Here is a 14,853-nt window from a genome sequence, read left to right as displayed (position 1 = left end):
GATAGGACACATGTCTGAATCTTTTGAAGTTCATAAGTAATAAAGTGGTTATTAACAGCAGTTCTGCCAAGTCATGTCATTTTATCAGGAGTAACAAATATTGTTATATATTATTATTTTTGTTAAAGACTCAGACCCTGGAGTTTTGTGATTATATGAGCAGCTCAGCTTTCACAATAAGTTTCTAGTCCTCACTGTTGCATAAAAATTGAAAATATGAACTTTATAGGCTCAAACACCAGGTAGGGGGAGAGGGCAAGAGACGAGACCCAGAATTCATTATTTGTTAAAATATACAAAAATTTAAGCTAATTTCATTATTTGGGGGAAAGGGAGGGCTCCCCCATGATATTTGAACACTTGGGTGGGCAAAAACAAAGAAATCACAATGGAATTTGAATGAGCCTGACACTACATCTTTGAGGACTCTGATGTACCCCAACATAGCAGCATTTTGATTGCAGCTGAGGAAATCATCAATAAAAATTTGAGGAATTTTGCCTCTGTTCAAAAATAGCAAAATTCTCAAACTTAATCACTTATAAAAGCTATATGTACATTTCTTGAAAGGATCTTTTGCTCTCCTCATCATCCAGAACAGTTCATTATGAATATTTAAAAATTGTGCATTACTAGTTAGTTACATGTCACATGAGGATGATGTATGCAAAATCATCTACTCAGCAGACAGTAAGAGTAACACAACATATATAAAACTAGCAACAGCTCAAATCACAAATATCAGATTCAATTATAAAATTTAAAATTTACAATTTGCACTATGGGCTAGTTCTGCAATTCAAAGTTTGCTGTCACAGAATATTCAGGCTTAAAACCCACCTTTCCCAAGAGTATGCATGTATACAGTTTATTCATTAGGATACTGAGGGAAAAGATTAAATACAAGAGGGATGCAAACACAGTTAAAGTAAATTTGTGCAAAATTTTGAATGAATACTCATAGTGAAGTTTAGTTTTGTTAGTACTGTCATAGTTATTAATTATGATGCCCTATATGGCCATGGCCTGTTTTAGGATCTCTGAAGTGTGGTATTTATTAACAAGTTGAATACATTTTAAGCTCTTTAGGGCAGAGCCTGTCTTTGTTATATATCTGTGCAGTGCCCACCACAACGGAGTTCTGGACTCTAGGCACCAACATAATACAAATAATATATACTAATAATTTTGAAATAGATTGAGTAGTTTTTGTACTCTTGGCAATTTCTACCAGGCAATGTTATTTCTACTTATTTTTTTTAATTGAATATAGAATGCGGATGAGTGGGTGGAAATGGAGAAGTGCAATTAACTGAATCAGTTAGACTGTTTATATCTTTATATGCACATGCCTTCAGCACTTCTCAGCGTGAGATGCATTAACCTACACAAGATGATAAATACAGTATGGCAAATGTAATTTACAAGGAAACTTTTTTTCCAATTTAATGAGAAAAAAACTAATCCACATCACTTCTTTGTTCATTAAAACTAAAATTATCTTTAAAAATATCATCAGAAGAAAATCATATATTTTCTTAGCCTGAATTTAGTTTGGCTAAAAATCTGGTGCTCATTTAGGGCCAGAGTAAGGAAAGCACTTAAAAACTTAGTCCCTATTGGCAGTATGTGCGTAAAGTTAAGCATATTTTAAGTGTCCTTCCAAAATACAGATGTTTTCCTGAAGTAAGGTCTGACTTATTTGTAGTTCTTTTCTTACCGGGATTTTCTAAGTCAATAGGGTCCCTATTTGACTCAATTGTTTTTTGTTTTTTAAATAGTTGTTTGCAAAATCTTCCTAGTCCTATATTTATAAACGGATCCTTTTTAGCAAACTTCTCTGCTCTTTAAAAGAAAACAAAAATAATCACACCAGCTGCCTAGGTTTCCTGAGCAATTCAACAACAAACTAATGTATGGAGGAAAAAAAAAGAAAGGAATCTCTTTCACTTCAAGCACAGAAAAGGTTATGAAATAAAATAAAATATAAAAATCCTTTTGCTTTATGCCCTTTTACATGTTTACTCAGGTAGGAAATGATTTCTTGAAAAATTATGCTTGTCATTTATTACATCTTTGGCCCTAGCACAGTATATTGCCACCTTTGCAGTATATATGAGTGGCATACAATGTCTATAGCAATCAGTTAGCCAGTAGCTCTCACATTTAGGATTAAAATCATACCACCTCATCCCCATAAATCCTTGCTGAAAGAGATGGTCAAGTGGAGCATAATGTGGTGTCCAACTTCAGGCTGCTTAAAAGTCTATGTATTTCATACTGCAGCTAACACTCTGAAAGGTGTAACACTCTGAAAGGTGAAAGACCCCTGGTGAGGTCTGGTGTAAAAGGTACATTTTAGCATATATGCTTATGGACCTTGAGCCAGCAAGCACCTATCCCACATGGATTGTGTCTGTTTTGGGATCTGGTTGCAGGGTCACAGTAGACAGGACGAGTCCATAAAAATAATGCTTTTGTGGTGTTAGTATATTCCACCTAGGCCACAAAACAAAGAATTCCTGAATTTGGCTCATGAATACCTTTTGCTACAAAAACCTATACTAGGTTTACAAAAATTCTATATTAAGATTACTCTCTCCTTACAAGAGGATCTCTCCCAACAAAAGGGTACTTCTCCACTGTCCCTCAGCAGGTAGCGTAAACTGAGGCTCAACGGTCTATCAAAACATCACATTAGGAAATTTCCACTTGGATTAGGATTACAATACTGTTTAAAAGACAAAACAACATAAACAGTAAAATGCATGAGTGATGTTGTGTAGGTGTGGCTTTGCCTTTGCACTGTAGAAATCCATAGTTATACACATTTTTGGCTGCTATTGTGAAGTACACAAAATCTCTCTAAGATTTTTTTTTTTACTTTCACTTTTTTCTTAAAAACAGATACGTTAATATGTATGTTAATGTAGTGCTATGGTTGCAGTTTTAAACATTCCATTTGACTTACCAAAGGTGTGTAACCTATGCTCACATTGTATCATATATATGTGGTCTTTTAAATTACTAGTTATATTGTTAAATCTACAGCTTTATGTCCCATTCTGCCTTCAGATATGCTTGCATAGCAGCTGTAGGTGCAATTGACAGGTGAGTCTAAAGGCAAAACTGAGTCCTATATGTAAAACAAGTTACAAGCCATATGAGCACCGTAACTTGATATATAGATAGATATAAAATTAAATCTAGAAAACAAGATTGGAATATTTATCAGAAAACATTATGATAGGTTTCTCACAATCAACATAACTATTAGCAAGAATTGAAACGAGACTCAGCTGTTCTGAAGTGCATAGAAAACCGCAGCTTAAGCCTACGTAGTGGAATATAGGAAAGACATTTCATTTACATACCAAAGGATCCAACAAAGGCATAGATTCATTGTGCCTTTGACAATTTGACTCCAGGCAAAGGTATGGGGATACTTTTGATGTTGAGAGAACACACGCATGTGCAGGGAGTAGCCAGTCTTCATTCATTACACATATGCAAAGGATTTCTTTAAACTATCTTTGAAGATAGAAAGCAGAGGCTTCTCCAGATAGAGAGTTTGTCTACATTTCCATTACTTCATATTCTCTCTCTCTTTTTTTGGGGGGGGGGAATGGGTTTGAGTAGCACTAAATGGAACTTTAAGTCTAGAGACAAACTCATACTGAGTTCAAGAGCTGACTTCACAAAGGCAAACCACAGAACTGAATTAGGGCTAATTCTTTCATTGCCTGACCCAGTTGCAGGGTTAAAACAAGAGTACAAGAGACTTCCTGTAACCTAGTTTCTAAGGGCCAAATCCAGCACTAGTTGTAAACCCAAGCAACTCCACTTGAATAGAGCTGTGCCGGGGCTGAATTTGGCCCTAAATGGGTTTTACCAGATTAGACAGTTTGATGTAGACAAAGGCTATGTAATTCCCAGCATGGGAATACATGTACCAGGTCCACTTAAGACAGCATGCTAAAAATAGCCCTCCCAACTGCTGTGTAGATCTACCCAATGAATGAGTATATCAGCCTTCCCTTGCCCCACAGAGAAGGGTCTCACTCCTTGTGTCATCTCACCTCTATTTCTCAGAGTTTTTAATGAGTTTGAAGAATTATACAATTGACTACCACTTGCCCAGCCATATTTCCCTGATAATCCCTCTACTTACAACATGCAGCTGTGGTCTTTCCTCTGTTTAGGGAGTTGCACTACTCCCTGTCAAACCCTGGATGGCGGCTCTAGATTACAGAGGAAAAAATAGGAGAATCTTCTATAAAAGAGATCAGAGGAAAAGGAAAAATATAGGGCCAGACCTTCCACTAGTGTAAATCCTTCTACCTCCACTGACTACCATGAAGCTATACTGGTTGGCTGAGGATTTGTCTCAGTGTCCAGAACAAATTTAGGACATAATCGGACATTACGTTCTAGTTCTGCTGATGCTTGCATGTAACTTCTGTTACGTCCTTAGGTCCAATTCCACCCTAAGGCCTGGTCTACGCTAAGATATGTAACTTCAGCTACAAGAATCACTTACTTCATGTCCTTGCAGTGTGGGATCGATGGCCACCGCTCCCCAGTTGACTTTGCTTCTGCCTCTCGCCGAGCTGGAGTTCAGCAGTGGAAGGGAGAGCGATCGGGGATCAATTTATTGTGTCTCACTACATGCGATAAATCAATCCCCGATAGATCGATTGCTACCCGCCAATCTGGTGGGTAGTGTAGATGTACCCTTAGATGAACACGTGCATAAAGGGGGGCGGTGTTAAACCTGCACAAATGTGAATGAATACACTGAGGCAAGTTACTGGGTACAAACATTTACTGATTCATCCTCTTACCTAATGGGTGAATACATAATCTTGAAATAATCATGATCCCTAATACAAATATTTAGAGCAGGTCAAGGACCATGAATGTGGGATAAAACAAAGGAAGACTATAACTGACTGATGATAGTTTCCAGCTAAGTCTTTAGATGCACATGACTCCACAGTTCATATCTGCGTACTCACTTCATGTTCTCTGCTACCACTTTGACAGGTCAATGTAAAGCCAACAACAACTAAAAAATGATAAAGAACTTTAGGCTTGTTCTCCGCTGTTAGATTTTGTTGGCCGGACTTTTTAATTGATTTCAAATTAGTAAAACACCAAAGAGCTCATCATTCTAAAGTCTTTAGGGCATGGAACCACTGATGCTGTTGCTCATCCATCTCTGCATCCTCCTGAGTTTTAAAAGACTGCTGGAGACATCTCTGAATCACAGATCTGGCCCACCTTCATACACTTCTCTAATGATGCTACTTTTTGGTTTTACCATTTGATCATATATTTTATGCTATTTGAACTTATCAAACCACGAAATCCTCAGAACAACTCCACCGGGATATCAGCAGGGTGAAGGGTTTCTAAATAAAAAATATTACTATGACTATTTCCTAGCAATTAACTTTCTGTATTTAGATCATGAGTTTTAATCATAGAACAACAATGAACAAACAAAATATAAAGTAGGAGTGAAATTCTGGACCTACTGAGGTCCATGGAAGTTTGCCTTTACTTTCATTGGGGCCAGGACTTAACCTGGAGTGCTTAAAAAGCATTTAGCTGATAAAGTGAACATTGTCCACTTGTTCAATCTGCTTAAATAGAGCAGAAACTAGGCAACATTAGCTTCAAAAAGAAAGAGACAGCTTCTTTCCCTCTGTAAGCAGCTGACCTGCCTCAGCTAGAGCAACTCTGGTTTCTCTGACTTTGATGCAACCTGGACTGAAGCCAGCCCTGTGTTATGAAACCTGCTTTAAAACAGAACTGATTTTTTTCCACTTTCTCAGAGTGAAGTTCAGGTTTTAGCTCTCAACGTTGTCACTAAAGCAGCATGGGTCAGCTTCAGTCTCAAACCTGTTTATGCTAGGGGCAATGGGTAATCATTTTGAAAAAATGCCTAATGGACAAATGCTTAAAGGTATTTAAGCACCAAAAGATTCCGGTAGACACCTAGTGGGGTTTTCAAAAGAGCCTATGAACTATGTTCCACTGACTTTCAATGAGTCTCCTCAGCTCCTAAGGTAAAACATTCAAAATCACCTATGTTACTTATCAGGGGTAGCTGTGTTAGTCTGTATCCGCAAAAACAACAAGGAGTCCAGTGGCACCTTAAAGACTAACAGATTTATTTGGGCATAAGCTTTTGTGGGTAAAAAAAAATACAAACTTCTTCAGATGCAAATAAAAAAATGTGATCCCTAACTGATATAGCCATGCCAGCAGGCAACCCCACTTTTACCAGTATTGTTTCTCTAAGGGAGGCGGGAGGAGTTTTACTACACCAGTACAAAATATAACCTTGCTGGTAAAGCTGCATCCACAGTAGAAACATTTTGTAGCAGGGCTTTGGAGTGGAGCACAGAGCTGGAGCGCAGAGCAGCTCTGGAGCAGTGGGGCTGCAGGTTTTTGCCTGGAGCTGGAGCAGAGCCGGAGCAGAGCTCCAAAGCCTTGTTTTGTAGGGATAGTATATTGGTATTTCTATACCAGTAAAGTGCTCCTAATGTAGACATGGTTTCAGGTTCTGAAGTCACTTACGTGCTTTTGAACATATTCATCCACTGTGTTTAAAGTAATGCTGGCACCTGGGAGTATCTACAGCCAGTTGGTGGTGGAACTTTTTTTTAGTGTCCTTAGTGTAAGGCAATGCCTTAAAAAACAAGCTGGATACATCCTCAGTATGTTTCTACCCAGAAAGGGTAGATGTAGGGTTGGATAAAGTTTTTAGCTTTTAACATTTGGGGAAAGGATTTTTTTTTCTAAAAGCTAGTTATTTTTTATTACACCTCTACCCCAACATAACACTGTCCTCGGGAACCAAAAAATCTTACCGTGTTATAGGTGAAGCCGCGTTATATCGAACTTTCTTCAGTCCACCAGAGTGTGCAGCCCCGCCCCCCTCTACCCCAGAGCACTGCTTTACCATGTTATATTCGAATTCATGTTATATCAGGGCTAGAAGTGTACTACTCTGAATTTAACAGTAAAGACAATTTTACAGCGCATAAATATATTGCTGGTATATAGACAGAATATGGAAAGCTTTAGGATCTAAAGAGCTCTAAGAACTCTAGGGATTTTCAATTAATTTTAAACTAAAATATAATATTTGAAAATACTAGGCCAGATGTGGAAACATTGTCATATGTAAAAAAACAGGAGTACTTGTGGCACCTTAAAGACTAACAAATTTATTTAAGCATGATGTTGGTATGCATACTTCCACCTTTTCATGTTCTCTGTATGTATAAATATCCCCTGTCTGTGTGTTCCATTCTATGCATCCGAAGAAGTGGGCTGTAGCTCACGAAAGCTCATGCTTAAATAAATTTGTTAGTCTTTAAGGCGCCACAAGTACTCCTGTTTTTTTTGCGGATACAGACTAACACGGCTGCTACTCTGAAAATTGTCTTATGTGTGTCTGTCTGTCCATAAAATGCAGATTCAAGTTCGCAGCTACAATTAGTTTGTAAGCATTATTAGGTGCTTGGAAGGATGTTAATTGTTCCTTCACAAAAAGGAAGCAGATTCAGGTGGGTATCAGAATCAGGCCCAATATATTATTCAGTAATATACATGTTACAATCTGATTAGTCAGACACAGGAATATCTGCTTCATCCCTTTGCAAGGGCAGGATATGCCATTTGCTTCCTGATCAAGAATATATCAGGTAAGTTGAAAATTTATTAAAGCTAATGTAAAAAAAATTATATCATACATAGGTTGAGAAAAGAATGTCTGTACATCTGGGTATAGTGCTTAGATTATCCTCAGAAACAAAGTTTGTTTTTAAAGTCATAAGATACATATAGTGCATAAACAGCAAAAACCCAAATTTAGGTGAATGAATTTAAGAATACAATTTAGATATTTAGCATCCATGCATTCGGGTACATTACTCATGAAAAAAGATATACAGAGAGTTGGTGGCAGAAAGCAAAATATATCAATGAGTGAAGATTGTCCCTCAGTAATTGAGAATTTAGGATAATTTAGAGAAAAAACAGACCTTCAGGAAAGCATCTGAGTTACTTTCCTAACTGCGCTTCTTGTGATCTTAGCCAAACAAATAAGGAAGCCATTCTTTCATGTTATAAAATATTGTTAAACTTGTTTGTTTGAACTGAGGACATTTAGAAATGTTTTTTATGCCTTTAACACTTCTGAGTAAGCAGTCATTTGATTATCCTGTATGTAAACTTCTGGGCTATTGAAGGTTACGTGTAGCTTCTGGCGTAAGCACACCCAAAGCATGTGTTGCACATCTCTATGACTCTATACTCCAGCCCCTCGTGTTATTTCTCATGTATCACTGTGATGACCTACATTATTTTTAAAGTGTTCAAACCTTGTTAAATGTGCCTTTTCAAATGCTTTATGACTATATAACTTTTCTTACTTGTCTACTGAACTAAGCACAGGACAAAAATCCTGGAACTAATCCTGATTTTGTCATAGATAAGCTGTGGAACTTCTACTAAATCTCTTAAGGCTAAACTGGCTCACTGCAATCTGTCCTGACTAACGGGCAATATATAGATGCATAGTTACCAGGAGCAACTAGAGACTGAACTATGATTGAGCATTTGTGCTTCTAGTGTCTCAGACCAGGGCCGATGCAACCATTTAGGTGACCTATGCGGTCACCTAGGGCGCTGGGATTTGGGGGGCGCCATTTTCTTCAGCAGTGACTGCGGCAGCCGGATCTTCGGCCGCCCCAGTCCCCACAGGCATTTAGGTGCAGGGAGCTGGGGCAGAGGAGCGCGGGGAGGGCCACCTGCAGCAAGTAAGGAGGGGGCAGCACGCAGGGGAATTCCCCACCCCAGCTCACCCCTGCCCCGCCTCCTCCCCGAGCACGCTGGGGACAGGGGTGAGCTGCTTCACTTCTCCCGCCTCCCAGGCTTGCAGTGCCAATCAGCTTAGGCGCCGCAAGCCTGGGAGGTGGGAGAAGTGAAGCAGCGACGGCATGCTCGGGGTGCTCGTGCGCGGAGCAGGGGTGAGCTGGGGCAGGGGAGGGTGCCTCATGGTGGAGCTGCCGCAAGGGGGGCGCCTCAGGGCGGAGCGGGGGAGCTGCCGCGGGGGGGACGCCTCAGGGCGGGGGTGCAGGGGGGGGTGCAAGGTGGAAGTTTCGCCTAGGGCGTGAAACATTCTTGCACCAGCCCTGTCTCAGACAGGTACATACCCAGGGCAGCTAGTGCCTCAGCTGCCACAGTTACACTCTATTTTTAGTGTGTTATCTAGATCAGAGCTAGTGCAGGTATGTCTCCTCAAGCTGGGAATTACACCTCCAACTGCAAGTGCAGATATATCCTCAGAGAGACAGTTCAGATCCGGGTTCTTCCTAGCTCCGTGGCAGGCCTACCACTGGCATAGACTACTTCCCCTCTGTGTTGGATCAGCTGTGCTAGCCAGTGCATTGCAAGACGAGAACAAAGGCTCTCTTCATTCTTTAACCATCTGGGGAAGTAGGGAGCAAGCTGGTGGGAGATTCTCTCCCTCCGATTTTATGACTTTTAATGCCACAGTAGCCAGCACACTGGAGTACAGTTCCCTTTATTATTCCCCTGAACATGATGGCCCACAACTGAGCCCCCAACCTTTCAGTATATTTGCCCATTTGGAAATGTAAGGTTTACCAAGCGCACAGCTGTGTTGTGAGGATGAAATAGTTAATGTTCGTACTGAACTTTGAATCATACCTAGGAATGCTACTTTTTGCTAAATAATAGATTTTATAAAGTGCATTTCTGTTCCTAATATTGTAGATAAATGTTATTAGGAATGTGAGAAGACCCAGTTTAATCCTTTGGTTTCATTTCATAAGCATTCATTGGACTAGAGTACTAGATATTTGGCATATATATGTAAGTTTTCTAAGGGTTTATGTAGACATCCTGTGAAGACAGTAACTAATTTTGTCATTTTTTTTAATCCAATTATGTTTTGTTGCTGTGATCTTGCCATGCAACTTTTTAATTTAGCTAAAATGTCATCCCAGGTAGTATATGTAGGGCCTGGTGTTAGACATTATTATAGGGCTGGATCTTTACAGTGTTGTTCCATCTTTAATTCCAATTAATTTCAACAGCATTACATTTCTGGGGTAAAACTGAAGTTATGTAGTGATGAATCATGCCCTAAACATCCTTCATAATTAATGCTAAGAAGGGCATTATCTTGAAATGGAGTGTCACAAAAAAGATGTGTAGATATTTGCATCAAGATGACATGACCCCAGCTCACCAGATCTAGAGAACCTTTCCTTAGTTCAGCAAGCAAAATGGCAAAGATAGCGTTAAGGCCTCCTCTTCAGTCATAGAACATATGGTTCCACACTCTCTGGTTGCCATGCAATGCTGTCTAACATTTATGTATGATATTCCATGAGGCAAATTCTGACTGACAGCCTGGATGATGCGGGACTGTCAGTATAACAAAGATAAAAGTTTAATACTGTTAAGGGCAGGAAGTCACCAGCAGTTCATGCACTGGAAAGTTGTAAGATTTTGTTGCACTTGCAAGCTTCTTCATTTGCAACAGTAACAACTCAGGAGAGAGACTCCACCATGAAACTTAATTATACCCTCAAATTCAAAATACAGTATGCTGCCATGGATTAAAACTTTATACCAGCTAATGAACCAGCCGTAAAAAATCAGATGATCAGTAATAGTATAACCCTCCTCCACACACAAGGAGAAGATGGCTTCCACGGCTCTATCAGCGACCTATGTACTGAAGATCAGTCTGCTGTGGAATTGATGTCCATTACCACCTGAAGCTGCCACTGCCTTACACAGGGCCAAAAGATACACATTATTACAGATAAATAGAGCCTTTAAGTTTGACAGGGATGTTTAGAGTCTTCTTAACAGTACTAGGTATGATTTTTTTAAAAGAACTTTTCATTTCAATTACCAGAATATATATATATTCTGTGTTGCTGAATCTGGCATCTGGTAATTGAAATGAAAAGTTCTTTTAAAAAAATCATACCTAGTACTGTTAAGAAGACTCTCTCTGTCAGGGCCGGTTCCAGACCCCAGCGCGTCAAGCGCGTGCTTGGGGCGGCATGCCGCGGGGGGCACTCAGCCTGTCGCCGGGAGGGTGGCAGGCGGCTCCGGTGGACCTCCCGCAGGTGTGCCTGCGGAGGGTCCGCTGGTCCCGCGGCTAGGGTGGACCTTCCGCAGGCGTGCCTGCGGATGCTCCACCGAGCCACGGGACCAACGGACCCTCCGCAGGCACGTCTGTGGGAGGTCCACCGGAGCCGCGGGACCAGCAACCGCCAGAGCGCCCCCCGCCGCCCTGCTTGGGGCGGCACAATTCCTAGAGCTGCGCGCGCGCTCTCTCCCTCTCCCTCTCCCTGTGTGTGTGTGTGTGTGTGTGTGTGTGTAATACCGCTAAAGAACATATGCTGTTGAAAAGCCTTGTGTATTTCATATTAATTTTAAGCCAGTCTGCATTAGAGATTGTCAGTTAGGAATATCTACCATAAGCAAGGAACTTTCCACAAGAACAAAAAACAAATTAAGAGCACTCAACCAGACCTAAGCATATTCTGCCCTCAGATTCATGCATACAAGTCCCTTTAACACCTGTGATACTACCCAGCACATATCTGAGGACAAATATAATTCTCCATATAGCAAATACAAAATGAGCAGTGTTTTCACCAAATTTGGATAAGAATTTCTACATGAACTAATCCCAGCATTTGTGATGGAGCTGTCTGGCTGTGTCACCTGTTTTAGTACTATTTGCTGCCAGGAGCAAATTATATACACTCATCCAACCACTGATGATAAAACAACAACAACAAAAAGCCACATGCACCTCACCCACACCAGCCTTATGTTTGCTATTGCTAACGTCAAGCAAGAACACTGCAAGTTCTGACACTGCTAATTTTGAAGCCTATGGGAAATAGATTCCTTCCCCAATAGTGAATAATGCCAATCCTCTCAAACAGAATGGTTAAAATTGAAGGATGAAAAGTACAAGTTTAATATACTGAAACACTATCACAAGCAAAATAAAAATAAACTTTCAGAAGACTGTCAAAAAGCCTATTTTTTTAAAAAAGTCATTATTAAACTTGATGATGATCAGTAGAGTGATCCACAGTGGATGAAATTCCACTAAAATATTTAATATTTGAGTAAAAAGGTGGAATTTCAAACAGCTTCCTTCATGTGCTGTTGTTGATAAAATATTGTTATGCATCTAAAAGGTATTTAAATATGAATGGCCAGGAAATATTAAAATCCATGAAATATTCATGTGTTAGGATAAATGTTTTGTGGTTTATATGATTACTTCTCATTCTTTGGGCCTAGCCCTGGAGTAGTTATCCAAGCAACGCTCTCATTGGCTTCCATGGGAGCTTTACCTGGATAAGGCTTGCAGGATCAGGACTGTTTACTTCAATTAACATTAAAACATAGCTTACAAATTTAGACCCTGGTCCTGCAAGCGTACCCCTGTGCCTCCACTGAGCCAGATGCAGGATCAGCACCACAGAGCTGATTTCTGATGCTTGGACATGGGTGAAACTCTGACAGAGTTCAATGCCAATTTTGCTGATGGGAGATTTGTCTGCGTAAGGAGTTCAGGACTGGACCTATTGGTATTAAACCCAGTAGCTCCAGTTCAGTATGCATTCCCCTTCTTGTATCACTTTAGGGTCACTGTCTACGCTATGGTTGCTCAGGTTACATGACCAATGCTATTTTTAGAGGTGTGTGGTGATCTAGCTTCACTAACTAGCAGTGGGGTCTCCAGCTGCCAGACAAACACTTCTCACACAAAAACCCACCCTTCAGGAAAACTGCTATTCCCAAAAAAGCAATAAATCACACTGACATGCTGACTCAATAACACTGTCAAAGTACAAATTTTTTTCAATTAATTATATTTGAAAATAGTTACAGTACCTTCTGTTGTAATCTCAGCCATAGCAGATGATGGTAAGAGATATTCTAAACAGGTCAAGTTATACCGGCAGCTTAGATAATACTTCTGGGTCACTGACTCGATCAGGAGATGCAGAAATAAAAGGTGGGAGGTCCTCCTCTTTTCCTATTCTGTTTGTTTTTTTGGTGCCTCTCTGAATTTGTCTTCTCTGTAGAGTCCTGGCCCCCCAGAACAATCTAAGCCTTTCCCAATGCAATGCCTGCAGCTCAGACTAAAGTATCAGCTTCTAACAAAATTAGCCATGCCTCACTGTGGATCTTCAGCACGAGAACCACACACCCTATAAATAAAAATTTCAAGATCCAAACGGGACAGCAGAGCAGGGAAAGGCAGCAAAAAGCAAAGGAACTGGAAAGAGCTGTTTAAAGCCCCTGCAGCTTCTCTGATATAATTACAGTTCTTTGGAGGGGGGGCAGGGGAGGTCAGAAAACATGAACTATAGCGTTCAAAGTAACCTTATCCCCATCCTAGCTCAGATTTATTCTTAGCACACTTAATGCTTGTCACATTCTTCCTGACCTTATTAGGACTGGGGAGGGTCCTATGACATCTACCAGTCAACGGCAAAGGGGGTAAATGTATGTAATTTTCTCCACTTTGATTCCCAATCCCAGTTACTGAGACACAACCAGTAAAGTCATTTTAGATCACAGCACCCATTACAAATTTGACTTTCTCTTTTGTTCTATTACTTCACACACCTCCAAAGTTAGTTGAAGTATTACAGAATATTTGTAAATAAAATACCTGGATTAAAAGATACAGATTATATCAATTAACCTCCACAGTTATTAAGAAGATCAGATTTTCTTTCCCAGGCCTAATTCAAGGATCTCTAGCAAGTCAAATTTGGTGCAAAATGTGTTTAGAAACAAACAAAGTTTTACAAAACTCAATATCAATAATTTTTTTAAAAAATTCGAGTGAATTTATTTAAAAAACCAAATTCACTACCCATGGTAGTGCTTGAAATGCCCAAACTGGAGGATTATACTAGTGGGCAATAACATGAAGTTGACAAAAAATTGTCCTTGAACCAGCATTCCTCAGCATGTAGAGACAGAGTCACATGAAATCCGAAACTGATTCTATCAGCCTTGTGACTGGTGAATCTACAGTCAGCTCATCTCTATTGCAAGGGCTGGCATTTGCACTTCTCATCTCCCCTGCACCTGAGATAAGCACCTAGTTATGTGACAAGGTGCAAGGAAAGAAGTCTGGCATGGTGGGGGAGAAGCAGAAGGGAAGGCAAATGGTTCCGAATGAGTAAGTGAGGACTCCAAAGCCGAGTCAAGCTGTCCCAGCCTCATACCAGCTTACTTCTCCTAGAACTGCACTGGCCAACCTGTGAGAGAGAGACAGGGTAACAAAGTCAGGGCTGTGCACACTGTCCACCCCTTGCATTGGAGGGGAAGTAGCAGCCCAACAGAAGCGAGTAAGGGATACATTTGCACAGGGGAGAAAGGAGGAACTCTATGGCCCCATGGGCCCCTGCATGACCACATACCGCAGATCATAATTTCGCTGGAAGCGAGATTCTGAGCAGCAAGTTGTAACAAACCAAGCTAGGTACTTCATTTGCAAAATGAAGGGCTTTTAGTATTTGACAAGCTTTAGTATTAATTCCTATTTCATATGACAAATTGTATTGCTCATATAGTCAAATTACTAGTACACATCTTTCAGGAGCTGATTTCCAGGTTGTCATGACAATAATACTGAGGGAGAAGGTGGAGGCAGAAAATAACTCAGATTGTATTGGTAGGGAGTGGGAGAAAGGAGAAGAGACTTTCGTACTAATTAAAGGAAACATCTGAAGAGCCAATCAA

General features: G+C 40.3%; 1 protein-coding gene across 1 annotated transcript in view; it reads right to left on the bottom strand.

Annotated features, from left to right (window-relative positions):
* TRDN (triadin) overlaps positions 1-13,420 on the bottom strand; it is a 292,575-nt gene extending 279,155 nt beyond the window's left edge. The window contains exon 1 of the mRNA XM_039528738.1: positions 12,985-13,420. Within this exon, the coding sequence (XP_039384672.1) occupies positions 12,985-13,006 (22 nt within the window). The 5' untranslated portion in view covers positions 13,007-13,420. The remainder of the gene's footprint in view (positions 1-12,984) is intronic.
* Positions 13,421-14,853: the final 1,433 nt, after the last annotated feature.

The sequence above is a fragment of the Mauremys reevesii genome, linkage group 3 (genome assembly GCF_016161935.1).
Source record: "Mauremys reevesii isolate NIE-2019 linkage group 3, ASM1616193v1, whole genome shotgun sequence".
NCBI lineage: Eukaryota > Metazoa > Chordata > Testudines > Geoemydidae > Mauremys > Mauremys reevesii.
This window is presented reverse-complemented; position numbering and strand designations above follow the sequence as displayed.